Source organism: Chiloscyllium plagiosum, chromosome 46 (assembly GCF_004010195.1).
Source record: "Chiloscyllium plagiosum isolate BGI_BamShark_2017 chromosome 46, ASM401019v2, whole genome shotgun sequence".
NCBI lineage: Eukaryota > Metazoa > Chordata > Chondrichthyes > Orectolobiformes > Hemiscylliidae > Chiloscyllium > Chiloscyllium plagiosum.
In genome coordinates, this window is record NC_057755.1 from 11130459 (window position 1) to 11143960 (window position 13502).

Genomic DNA, 13502 nt, shown 5'->3' on the forward strand with positions numbered 1-13502 from the left:
CCAGTGGGCCGACCACACACTAGCCATGGCCTTACTGCAGGCTTCGATGGTCATGTTGGGATGGGGATAGGACTTTACCCCCAGGCGTTTGGTCATATGCCTAAAGGGAGTTGTGGTTCCAGCCAGGGTTGGAGCATCCGAGCCTAAGGCAGCGGCTACCCCGGCGTAGTTGCGGCTGCGCCCTGCGACCTTCGGGCTCGCCATGCTTTGCTGTCTTCCACGGGCTTGACAAGAGTCCAGTCGGGTCCCCAGGCAGCAGCAGCGGTGGAGGCAGGCCTCAGGCAAGTTCCAGGCAGCACCAGAGTGAGTCCCAGGTAGGCCCTTGGTCACATCGGTGGGGGCGGGTCTCCCCCAGACAAGTTTAGTCCTGGGTAGCAGCAGTGGAGGTGGGCCTCAGGTTGCAGCAGTGGTGGAGGTTGTGGGGAGGGCCCCAAGGTGAGTCCCAGGCAGCGGTGGTGGAGGCAGGCCTCAGGAAAGTCCTAGGCAGGACCTTGGTCGCAGCGGTGGGGGCAGACCTGTTGGGGAGGGTCCCTGAGGCAATACCCAGGCAGCCCCAAAATTGAGTCCCAGGCAGCAGCAGTGGAGGTGAGCCTCTAACAACAGCGGCAGTGGTGGAGGTCCTGGGAGGGGCCCAAGGCGAGAGTCCCAGGCAGCAGCAGTGAGGCAGGCCCCAAGCACTAACAGCTGAGGCAGGTCCGGGCGGGGTCCCAGAGACCAGCAGTGGGAGTGGGCCCCAGGTCAGCAGCAACACTCCCTTGACCTGGGTGAGGCCCAGGCTGCAGCTCCAAAATTAGGCCCAAGACTCCAAGCTCGCACCTCCTTCTGCTTCTGCGTCTTCTTCGTCGTCGTCTTCTTCTTCCCTTCAGCTCTCTGGATGTGGGGCAGCTGGTCCAGGGACAGTCCCCTTCCTCTCAGACCCCTTCAAGAAGGAGAGTCCTTACACGTGCACACAGACACTCACTGATCCAGCTCTCAAAACGAAAACACCCAAGTGGCCAGTGACACTCCTAACGACCCCCTCCGCGGCCCGCTGCCTGGACCTGTTGATGGCCAGTTTGGCCAGGCCCAGGAGCAGACCCACGAGGAGGTCTTCAGACCTGCCCTCCTTCCTCCGCACCGGGTGCCCAAAGATCAGGAGCGTGGGACTGAAGTGCAACCAAAAGCAGAGGAGGTTTTTAAGAAAATCAAAAAGGGAGTGCAAACGCCCACACCCAATATACACGTGGTCCATTTCCCCAAATCACTGGCTGTAACATTCTGATAGTGTACTCCCCACATGGGAGTACCTTCTGCTTGATTGCTGATAAGAGTAGGGGAACTCCAGGACAATCCCCACATTTATAGGCAGTAACTCTTTGGAGACTTGATTCCAGATTGACATGGAGATCTTCGGTTTTGTGGCTGTGTAATCTCCATCCATGATAATGATCAGTGTGAGGGAATATATGAAAAGATGTCACTTCTTTTCTCTCAGGACAGTGTTACACAGTTGCCATATTGTGTGTTTCAACCCACTCTCTCTCTCTGAACTACGTAGTCAGACTAAACAAAATTATTCCCTCTGACAGTGCAGCACTTCCTCAGTTCCGAACCGCATATAGTGAATTGCTTCCTTAGTATTGAGCCTCTTACAGTGTGGCATTCCCTTAGTATTGACCCTTCAAAAGTGTGGTGATCCCTCAGTACTAACCCTCCCACAACGTGGCACTCTCTCAGTACTGACCCTCCGACAGCCTGGCACTGTCTCAGTACTGACTGTCCGACAGCCTGGCATTCCCTCAGTACTGACCCTCCGACAGCATGGCACTGTCTCAGTACTGACTGTCCGACAACCCGGCATTCCCTCAGTACTGACCCTCCGACAGCATGGCACTGTCTCAGTACTGACTGTCCGACCGCCTGGCATTCCCTCAGTACTGACCCTTCGACAGCGTGGCACTGTCTCAGTACTGACCCTCTGACAGTGCAGCACTCCCTCAGTACTGACCCTCTGACAGTGCAACACTCCCTCAGGATGACTTTGTGATAGTGCAGCACTCCCTCAGTAGTGACCTCTGACAGTGTAGCACTCCCTCAGGATGGACTTGATAGTACAGCTCTGTCTCAGTTCTGACACTGATAGTGTGGCACTCTCTGTGTGGACCTGGTGACAGTGTAACACTTCCTCAGTACTGACTGTCCTTCTGAGGTCCACAACAGTGTCGATGCCAATTTGATTTATTGTGTTTTTAGTCAAGAAATTGATGAAGTCATGAGATAGTGCTGAGGCTCTGGGCCCTGACAGCATTCTGGCAGTGACGCTGAAGACATGTGCTTAAAACCTCGCTTAGCCCTGGAACCATTGTTCTATGACAACAACAAACCTGGCATTTATCAAGCAATGAGCAACTTTTCAGAGATGTATCTTTACACACTGAAGACCAATCTGTCTACTTTCTCAGCAGCTTGGTGTTGGAAATTGCCATTGACAAGTAACACTTGTGAATGAATTATCAACTTCCTGACATTCATTCTACAGTCTGCCAGGTCCATTCATATCCTTTCTTCTTAGAACATTGTTATGGACTAGGCCAGACCACTCAAAACATTCTTAAGCAGGCAGCCCAGACCATAATTTTTTTCATTTAGTGTACAGCGAAAATGACCTGGGATAAGATAGCTAGGCTGGCTACTATTTGTTAAAACAGACAAAAAACGTATTCACAAAGTTACACAGTGAAAGACAACAGAATAAAGAACCCCTACAGAACTCAACCTGTCCAACTAGACTTAATTATGCTGTTCTGAATATACACAGCAGTCCCAATAAGCAAACTCCCTTTCAAAACCAGTATAATTGGAACACATGCTTACAGGTTGAAGTTGAAGGGTAGAAAAGAGAGAGTTTCCACACAGTTCCCTGTTGAACTTCCTAGTTCAAGATTGAATTAAAAACTGCTCGGCTCAGCTAGCTAAAGAACTGACCACTCACCTTTCATTACACAAGTCACTTCAAAAGCATGATCATTATGGCCTGATGTCTCATCTGTTTACATATAAACAAAAGGCCTCTCAAAATCCTATTCATCTCTGTACCAGACCAGACTGATCGGAGTTTCATTATATGCTGTGATACTTTTAAATGCTGGGGTCTATATTTGAGTGGGGCTGGAAAAGCACAGCAGGTCACGCAGCATCCGATGAGCAGGAAAATCGACATTTCAGGCAAAAGCCCTTCATCAGGAATGAAGGGCTTTTGCCTGAAATGTCGATTTTCCTGCTCCTCGGATGCTGCGTGACCTGCTGTGCTTTTCCAGCACCACTCGAGTCTAGACTCTGGTTTCCAGCATCTGCAGTCCTTGTTTTTACCTACTTTTAAATGTTGTCTAACCAACTCTCCAGCTCTATTTAATTGTTCTCTAAAATTTGACACATAGTCCAAATGGGTGATCTGACTTATTAATTTCTCCTTAATCAATTTTAACGGTCCACTTACTTCATGCCCAAAAATTAATTCAAATGGACTGAATTTGGTTGATCAATTTGGTGCATCTCTGATTGCAGAAAGTACAAACGGACTTCCCTTATGTCAATCAGAGAATCAAAGAGTCATAGCTATGCACAGCACAGAAACAGAACTTTTGGTCCAACCCGTCCATGTCGACCCAGATATCCCAACCCAATCTAGTCCCATCTACTAGCATCCGGCCCATCTCCCTCCAAACTCTTCCTAGTCATATACCCATCCAGACGCCTTTTAAATGTTGCAATTGTACCAGCCTCCACCACTTCCTCTGGCAGCTCATTCCATACACGTACCACCCTCTGAGTGAAAAAGTTGCCCCTTAGGTCTCTTGATCCTTGATCTGACTGGATCTGTACTTGTAGTCTGTATTTAGTAAAACATTAAGTAATTTTTCTACAACCGTTTTAGCTGTGATGTTGCGTAATTAGGCTTTCCTCTGGAAATCTAGTCGACGCATCCATTATTGTTAATAAATACTTATTCCCACTTTTTATTTAAGGTGGAGGATCTACATAATCAATGAAGACTCTTGTGAAAGATTCCTCAAATGTTGGAAAAGGTATTAAAGGTGCAGGTTTTATTACTGCCTGTAGTTTTCTGATCAGCTGACATGTATGATGCATCTGGCAAAATTCAACCACATCTTTGTGTAGTCCAGCCCAGTAAAACTGTCTTTGTATTTTAGCCTGTGTTTTCCTCACCCCTAAATGACCCTCCAGATGGTAGCTCATGTACCATTCGCAGCATCTCCTTTTTGTATCCTATTGGCAAAAGAATTTGATGAATGTTTGCCCATTTTTCATCTACTTGAATGTGTGATGGACTCCATTTTCTCATTAAGACAGCATTTGTTGAGTAATAACACACAGAAATGTATTCACTTTCTTTGTAAATGCCTTTTGATATAACTGAACTCCTCATTTTTCTGCTGTAATTCAATCATCTTAGCAGAGCTAAAAGTACTTGCATATTTACCCATTTTCTCCTTCTCTGTTCCACTTATCTGATCAAAGAAAGTTTTGGATAACACTATGTCAGCTTCCTTATCTGTGCCTTTTGATCTCTCCTGCTTCAACTTGTGCCTCTGTGATCTTGTGATCACAATCAGGAAAAATTCCTGCATTAACATTCTCCATGTCTTCGGTTGCCTGCGTCTCCATTGGCCTACCAGTGGCCTCAGTTGGCAATATGCCTACCAGTGAATCAGCTGCACGGACAAATTGTATTCCTGGAGCTGAGAGTTTGTCCAGTACTCCAAACAGAAATCCCCTACTTTTCTCTGGACTCTCTAGCCTCACTTTACATAACTGAGCACTTTTTGTCTCACCATGAATCCCAGTTACTGGTACGTTTTCTGGCAATAGTCCCTCAGGAGTAAACGTCTCCCCATCCTTCAGCATTACAGACTGAGAAGATCCTGTGTCCCTTAATATTGTAACCTCCTTACCCTTACCTATTACACCTGGCTTATGTGAATAAACTTCACCCATGCATATATATATTTTAAGCAGATCTGGCACTTCCTCCTTAACCAACCTCTGATCATATTGTACACTCGGAGGGAGTTGTCTAACTTCCCTTGTGCTTCCTGTTACTGTCCAACAAAACCTCCAGGCTTGTCGGGATTTTCTACATCTGACTTTCTCCTAGCCCATCAATACTGTGCTTTTGTGTGGCCCACTTTATTACAATAAAAAGACCAGAGCCTTTTAACTTCTTTGTCCCCCCTCAAGGGTTTTTATTACCCTGTGGTAAGTTATCCTTATTCTCTTCATTGAAATCTACCTTTCCCTTTCTATGTGAGGATTTCTCTTTGCCCCAATTTCTATCCCTCATGGAAGCCAAACTGAGTTTTATGGACCAGCTCATAATCATCAGCCACTTCAGCTGCTACCCTTGCTGTTTTAACTCTCTGCTCTTTGACATGAGTTTGCACTACTTCAGGCAATGAATTTTTGAATTCCTTCAAAATAATTACCTCTCTAAGGGCATAGGGATGTGATTCCCTCACTAGCCATAAGTACAAGTTTTGTTTGGATCAACAAACCCACATTGCCACTGGCCACTGCATCGGTTAGTCACCTTTCTGAATGAGATGAAAAAGGCTTCCACATCCTTACCATAAAATTGACCATATTTAAACAGTTTCTCACTCGGCTTCTGACTACCAGGGACATTCTCATCCTCACTCTCTTCCTCACTAAACCTACCCTCAGCCTTTATCTCCAGCCTTTTAAGCTGACTTCCCTTTAAGTGTCAGGTTTTGAACTTCAAAGCTCTCTCTCTTTTCTCTCTTCTGCGCTCTTTTTCTCTCTCCTGCTTTTAATCGCAACTCAAACTGTTTCATTTATGCTGTCCTTTCCTTATCTCTTGCCTCTAACTCAAGCTACTTCATTTGCAATTGAATTCTTGCCATCACTTTAGATTCTGATGGTTTCTCCAGCAAGTTTAAATGCTGAGCTACTGCTGTAATTATCCCTCCTTTCCTCATAGAAGCAGACAGTTCCAATTCCATCTTCTCTGCTAATTCTTGCAACTTGGTCTTCACTTTTTGCAAACCTTCCAAATTCACTGCATCTTCATCTAGAAAAGTTTGTGACTGAAAAAGACATTACCAACCCAAGCTTTGTCTACCCAATGAATTCAACACCCGAAATAGAGATTAGCACCTACCACCCGCTGTTGGAAGTCCTGGACGAGCCTCCAATCTGTTATCGACTAGGCCAGATCACTCAAAACATTCTTAAAAGGCAGCCTCAGAACATAACTTTGCAATTTGTTTTGTTAAGTATACAGTAAAAATTACCCAGAGTAAGATAGCTAGGCTACTAGATTTTAAAACAGACAAAAAAATGTATTCATAAAGTTACGCAATGCAACACAATGAACAGAATAACGAACCCCTACAGAACTCAACCTATCCAACTAGACTTAATTATGCTGTTCCAAATATACACAACAGCTCCAATAAGCAAACTCCCTTTAGAAACCAGTATAAATGCACATGCTTACAGGTTGAATTTGAAGGGTAGAAAAGAGAGAGAGTTTCCACACAGCTCCCTGTTAAACTTCTGAGTTCAGGACTCCACTAAAAAACTGCTCAGCTCAGCTAGCTAAAGAGCTGACCACTCCCCTTTCATTATATAGGTCAATTCTAAAGCATGATTACTGTGGCTTGAAATTTCATCTGTTTACATATAAAGAAAAGCCTCTCAAATTCCTTTTCATCTCTGTACTAAACCAGACTGATCACAGTCTAGCCCAGTTTATTACCCCTCTGATGAAAATGAAGGGCAGAGTATCCTTGAGCCAAAGAACAGCTCTTAGAAAAAAGGGACTAGCTTTATGACAACATGGGCAAAATAAAACTGAACTTCATGACAAGTGAGGGTCATTATTCTTGACATCAATGCAGCTTTTGACTGAATCTAGAAAAAGGAACTGGAGCCCGTGGAAATGCTGCCTGTCCAAAACTGAAGTTATGATCCCACCTGATTAAGTCCGATCCAGGACTGAAATCTGGAGTGATAGATCAGTTTTATACTTGTTTACCATGTTGGTTCATCACTGAACATAGTCACATGTGTCTGCCATTGTTCTTTGTCAGAAATACACAGGTTTATCACACAAAAGGGAAAAAGAAGCATATTGACATATCATCGACAGATTAGAGTGTTTACCGGTTTTGTGTGAGACCATGAGTTTGGGTTCATGTCAGACAGGTCAAGGAGGATCCAAAGTGAACAGCTATCTTTCATCTTGGATTCTTTATACGACTGTTTATTATATATTCAGATAAAATACAACAATATCAAATAGTCATCCATATACACAATGGGAACCTTATTGTTAATTTATTTAAAGACTACTTTGTCTTCTTTGTTCATAATTGTGTGCTTGTGAGATTGCCAAAAATATGTGATATCCTAACTCTGCCTCTACTCTGTTATTGATACCCAGAGAGGTAGAGCTCTGTGACATCGAGACAGGATTGTTCCAGAGTCTTAAAGCCTTTACGCAAGAATGATTTTAACAGGAAAACAAGATTTCACATTTTTCCCAGGAATATCCTTTGCAGATATTCGTTCCCAATGAAATGTAACTCCTGTCTTAACTTTAATTTTTAACTTAACTGACTGTTTCAGTTATGGCTTTGAGACATTTTTTCAGGAGAGATCACCCAAACCTCTTTTCCGTGCTGACATTTGAGAAAAGTCGACACACACTCAGTGTAGATACTTTGCAAATGCTTCTCCTGAACTGGAGTTTTTACAGCAAATGAACAGAATTTCCTTCCGCTGGGCTGACCAAATCTTTCTGCACTGAAAACATGGTGGTTCTGAATTTTATTTAACCTATTAGTAGTCCCTGGTCTTTTTTCTGTATATGTCATAAAAGTTTAACAGTTACTCCATCGGTTATCACCATACATATCGAACTAGATACTCAACGAAAGTCCACAGGCCATCTTGGAAGTGATACCTTTAGTTCACTATTCCAGATGGCTTTCTGACCATTTTAAAAAAAACTTCCATAGAACTGAATCCATACCTCTATTTTATCTCTACTTCAAAATCTAATTTACAAATCCTAATCTGTCAGACACCACCTTTCCTGTGTTCAGATAGAAGCTGGTATCCCTCAGGGCACTCAGCAATTGTTTTTCATATCCATCTGACCTCACTTCTAAAATTGAAAGAATCAACGGCTACAAATAAATGCATCAGGATGCTTTTATTGAATATTTTGCGATGCAATTACAGTTGATTAGCTTTCCAGGGGCATGCCGTGTCAGATCTCCTGTGAGGTTTGGGGACTGGGGTGGCTTTACACAAAACAAGATCGTATGAGCACAGCATTAAGGCTTTTCTAGCTGGAGATGTTTTGTGAGAACGGTGAATAGGATTTTTGTGTTGGAATTATTAATCCCGTGGAGCATTAGTAATAAGCACCAAGCTAACATTTGTTGTCCTGTTACTAATTGGTCTGGAGAAGATGATGGTAAGCTGCCTTCTTGAACCACTCCAGTGTATTTGGGGGAGGGACAGCTGTGAGGCAGGGAGAGTCCAGTGGTCAAGAGGGAAAGGGAGGCAAAAAGCGGGGAGTTTGCTTATAAATGGTATTTGAGCGTGAGGGGAGGGAGACGCAGGCAATGCGCTGGGCCTTTCCTAGAAGGTCTCCAGTTCATCAAACAGCTTCTTGTTCGTTTGGATATCCGACAGTGATAGTTTCTCATCAGAAGAGGGCAGTGGTTGGAACACCCGCATGTGTATGTAATCATTGGCATCTCCAACCACAACCTTCAAAATAAAAAGACAGCAATAAGTTTTCAATGCAATGGTGTGGCAGTGCTGTTGTTGGACTGGGTTGAACAAAATTAAAAAAAAAAACACAACACCATATTATAGTCGATAAGTTTATTTGGAAGTACAAGATTTTGGAGAGCTGCTCTTTCATCAGGTAGCTAGTTTGTACTTGCCAATATACCTGTTGGCTGTGACCTGGTGTTATGTGATTTTTAAGTTCACAAAGGATGCATGCAATCTCAGTTATACCTCTTGGTTAGTACAGCACTCACTCAGTACTGACCCTTCAACAGTGAAAACTGTGTCAGTTTGGCATCCTAGGTTTTTCTGGAACCAGTTCCAATCCCTACACTTCTCCCTATCTCTGTAACCTCCGACAGTCCCTGCATCCCTCCCTATCTCTGTAAGCTCTGACAGTCCCTGCATCCCTCCCTATCTCTGTAACCTCCTCCAGTCCCTCCTGAGTTGTCCATGAGCTCATACATTTCCACCCATCTCTCTTGTCTTTTACTGGGGCATTACAGAAATCTGTGATTAAATATACCCCAAGTAATGTATCTCAGTGAGTTGAGACATTGGTTTATTGAAGTAACAGAGAAACCGAATGAAACAGAGTGCAAACTTCAAACACTGAACAGAGTGAGTTTTCCCAATGAAGTGATCTCAATATTCATTGAAGGAGGGAACAATAAGACTATGAAATAGTGAACAGTGAAGTACGGTTGGATTTAGATGTGAAGGGGGAACACGAGGGAAGATTGTGGTCAGGATGTCAGTGGATTGGATAGTGGCAGACAAGGCATCACGGAGAGCAGCAGGAAGTGGGGTTGTCTGATACAGAGTTGGAAAATGCGAGTGCGAAGATTGATGTGTAAGGATGAGGTGAGAGAGAAATGACTGTGACAGAAGATCACAAAAGCAGGAATAGCGATAAGCAGTAAGGACAGCATAGAGGCGCTCAGGACACAATCAGATCCTGAGTGAATAGCACAGCAGGCTCCAGGCGCCAAATAGCCACAGTACTTGGTAATTTATCTGGTTTTTAGACAGAGCTTTTGGATGGATTCTGTGAGGATAAAACTGTCAGAGGAATACAGGGTGTTTGTATTTACAAACCTTGATGAAGTAATTTGTTCCAGCAACCAGTTGTGAGCGATATGAGATTGCGTGATAAACATGCAGAGGTCGATTCAACTTTTCCACAACTGAGCATTTCAACTGGGGACAGACACAATGGAGAAAAACAGAAAATGTCAGCATGAGTGAAGAACACATTGTCAGAGGGTCAGTACTGAGGGAGTGCCGCACTGTCAGAGGGTCAGTACTGAGGGAGTGCAGCACAGTCAGAGGGTCAGTACTAAGGGACTGCTGCACTGTCAGAGGGTCAGTACTGAGGGAGTGATGCATTGTCAGAGAGTCAGTACTGAGGGACTGGCGCACTGTCAGAGGGTCAGTACTGAGGGACTGGCGCACTGTCAGAGGGTCAGTACTGAGGGAGTGCTGCACTGTGTGGAGGGTCAGTACTGAGGGAGTGCCGCACTGTGTGGAGGGTCAGTACTGAGGGGGTGCCGCACTGTGTGGAGGGTCAGTACTGAGAGTGTGCCGCACTGTGTGGAGGGTCAGTGCTGAGGGAGTGCCGCGCAGTCGGAGGGTCAGTGCTGAGGGAGTGCCTCGCAGTTGGAGGGTCAGTGCTGAGGGAGTGCCGCGCAGTCGGAGCGTCAGTGCTGAGGGAGTGCCGCGCAGTCGGAGCGTCAGTGCTGAGGGAGTGCCGCGCTGTCGGGGGTCAGTGCTGAGGGAGTGCCGCGCAGTCGGAGCGTCAGTGCTGAGGGAGTGCCGCGCAGTCGGAGCGTCAGTGCTGAGGGAGTGCCGCGCTGTCGGAGCGTCAGTGCTGAGGGAGTGCAGCACTGTCAGAGGGTCAGTGCTGAGGGAGTGCCGCGCTGTCGGAGGATCAGTGCTGAGGGAGTGCCGCGCTGTCGGAGGGTCAGTGCTGAGGGAGTGCAGCACTGTCAGAGGGTCAGTGCTGAGGGAGTGCCGCGCTGAGGTGTTAAAGTAGAGATTTGATTGGCCCAGGGAATCCCTTGTGGTCTTAGACCTGTAACGCCTCTCTCGGTTCGTTCCGGAGATCGTACTCTTTGGAAATCTGGAATAAAAATCTTTTACAGACAGCTTAGATTAATTTTAATCATCCCCTTTATTCACTAACAGTATCACTGTTACAACATGACACTTATACCTATTAACTAAACTGACTAGGTTCTAATCACCTTGGAGAGTAGGGTACCAGCTCTTCCAGTGCCTCAGCAGTCTACTCTGGTGTACTGCAACAAAGTGGCTTCCTTCATACAAAAGTTTACAAAAAACACTGCATGTTCTTACTTCGACAGATAAGTGTAATTTGTAAGGAAGAAAAGTTAATTGACGATCTGTGTGCGCTTGACTGATCACTCCTACAGTCCTTGAACTATCCATCTGGTGAGAAAAGCATACCCAGCTGAGTTAGGCGCCTGCTAGCGAGATAAGCCCCTATCATAGAGGTACCAGTCTCAGCTAATTGAAGAGTCCATAAGGTAACATTGCACAGCTCGCATGTCTGATTCAATTTTTTTATTTCAAAAATATACTTTATTCATAAAATTATTTTGATGTCTATACAATTGGTCATGCCATTCTAATGCACACATTGCATTTCTTTACATACAGAGATCGGAATTGATCATTCCTATGTACAAGTCTATACATTGACCATCCAGATATTTTGCTGAGGTGTCAGCGGAGCCCAATTTGAGTGTCTGATACAATTGTTTTACGAAATGGCGTCTTAGCAAGGAGGGCAAACGTTTGACCATAAAATGGCTTCCCGACAAGATTGTGTCAGGCTCTCTTCAATGTTAGGTTTAGAATAATTTTAAGCTGGGAGCAGATTCCTGCTTTTTATCTTAAGTACAGAACCATTCTGTACCTGAGGCTGAAATGTTACTGCAAGGTTGTATTTAAAATGACTAATGAGTCTCGAATTAAACATGCCTTCTTTTCAAGTTTGTGATTCACATTCAAACAAGACATAAGATCTGATTAGTTAGAATTGATGGTGGGGCAGTCTGTAAGGTTTATAGAGTGATCTGTAAGAACAGCAAGTAAGTTAAGGGCTTCATCAATATTACCTTTTAGAGAGTTTGTATTTAATAACCGGTAATGGCTATTCAATATCATCATAAAGTCTCAAAATGCAATTAAATTCAATCCATAGCCGATAAGCACTAAGAGTTAATTTTCTACTGGATTCAACAAGCTCAGCACTAAAATGGTCTCTCTCTCTTGTGTCCTTTTAAACTCTCAAGTCAGCGAAGATTTTTTTTCTCATTGTGTTTGCTCCACTTGCAAGGGGTAATAAGAATCCATTGTAGTGGACAACCATTAATTACAAAGCTTTTGATAGTACAGAGTTTCGTTTCAGGGTCAGAATCAAACACACTCATTAATTTCACAAGGGAATGGCTGTGAATGTTATCACTTGGTATCCTGTTCACACAGGTTCACCGATGCTAAGGCAAATGTTCTTAATTGTCTTACAGCACCCTGTTATCACTTGGTGAGCCCAGGTATCCCTGTCTTCTGCATTCCTTAAGTTCCCCCCATTTTCTGAGCCTTCCTGCTTGTCTATTTTGAAGTGCAGTAAAAGTGTTCTATAATTCAGCATTACATTTTAGTCTAAATGTTTAAATACAAGTTTTAAGGCTGTAGACTTTCTCAGAGGGAGTGCCACACTGACTGAGTGTCAGTGCTGATGGAGAGTCACACTGTCACAGGGTCAGTACTGAGGGAGTGCCGCACTGTCAGGGGGTCAGTACTGAGGGAGTGCCACACTGTCAGTGGGTCAGTACTGAGGGAGTGCCACACTGTCAGAAGGTTAGTGCCAATGGAGCGCTGCACTGTCTCAGGGTCAGTACTGACTACCTGCTGCACTGTGAGATAGTGTCTTTCGGTTGGGACACTAAATCAATCCCACAAGCAGTGGTGAAAGTTGAGCTGATGACAATGTCTTGGGTAGAAAAGTTTTCTTTCCTCAATCATATAATTCCAAGTTTTCACCAATACATTCTTTTTTTTGTCCTTTCTGGGAGCTCGCTCTCCATAAATGGCATGTGAAATCTGTAACTCCCAGCATTGTCTTGAAAACAAAAACCTCAGTTTTATCAAAGTCTCAGTGTATCCAGAGTTGGTGAAATGTGGAGTAGATTGGTCTGTTTTGTTCTACAGGGTAAAGTGGATATGGAGGAAGGTTACTTACACACTGGACAATGGCCTGAATCTCAGAAGTGACAGCTGCAACATCAGCTACACCACCAGGTACTTGTGATGCCATTCTTGTTGTCTCCCTCTTTCTCCGTCTCTCTCTCTCTTGTGCCGCCCTCCGCTCTGTTTCTCCGTTCAGCATTCTACATTTATAAAGTTTCCTCCATCCTCTTTGACCCCACCCTCAGCCTTTTATGATTCGTTTAATTCTGTCACCTGGAAAATGGGTGATAGTGCTGATTCCTGTGTGTGATTGCCTCACTCCCTCCTTCTTTCCTTCCCTTTCTGACACTCAAGCTTTCCATCCTCTGTTTCCTGTCACTTCCTCTTTTAATTTCCTGTAATTTTAACGATGAGGATTGAAGGTAGTAATTGACTGAACAGTTTTAGATTAGCTT

At 44.4% G+C, this 13502-nt stretch overlaps 1 protein-coding gene across 1 annotated transcript; it reads right to left on the reverse strand.

Moving 5' to 3' along the window:
* Positions 1-8224: 8224 nt before the first annotated feature.
* On the reverse strand, positions 8225-13224 carry LOC122544095 (cystatin-B-like). Its single transcript, XM_043683119.1, has 3 exons — positions 13100-13224; positions 9928-10029; positions 8225-8805 (listed from the first exon to the last, which is right to left on the reverse strand). Exons 1-3 carry the CDS (start codon positions 13172-13174, stop codon positions 8674-8676), a joined length of 309 nt encoding a protein of 102 aa, XP_043539054.1. The 5' UTR covers positions 13175-13224; the 3' UTR covers positions 8225-8673.
* Positions 13225-13502: the final 278 nt, after the last annotated feature.

Bases quoted from the DNA above. Each gene is read 5' to 3' on its own strand.
- LOC122544095 (XM_043683119.1), bottom strand. From the start codon at position 13,174: ATGGCATCACAAGTACCTGGTGGTGTAGCTGATGTTGCAGCTGTCACT. The intron at 10,030-13,099 runs GTAAGTAACCTT...GTCTGTCCCCAG, and splicing joins TTCAGGCCATTGTCCAGTGT to TTGAAATGCTCAGTTGTGGA. The intron at 8,806-9,927 runs GTTTGTAAATAC...TTTATTTTGAAG, and splicing joins GAACAAATTACTTCATCAAG to GTTGTGGTTGGAGATGCCAA.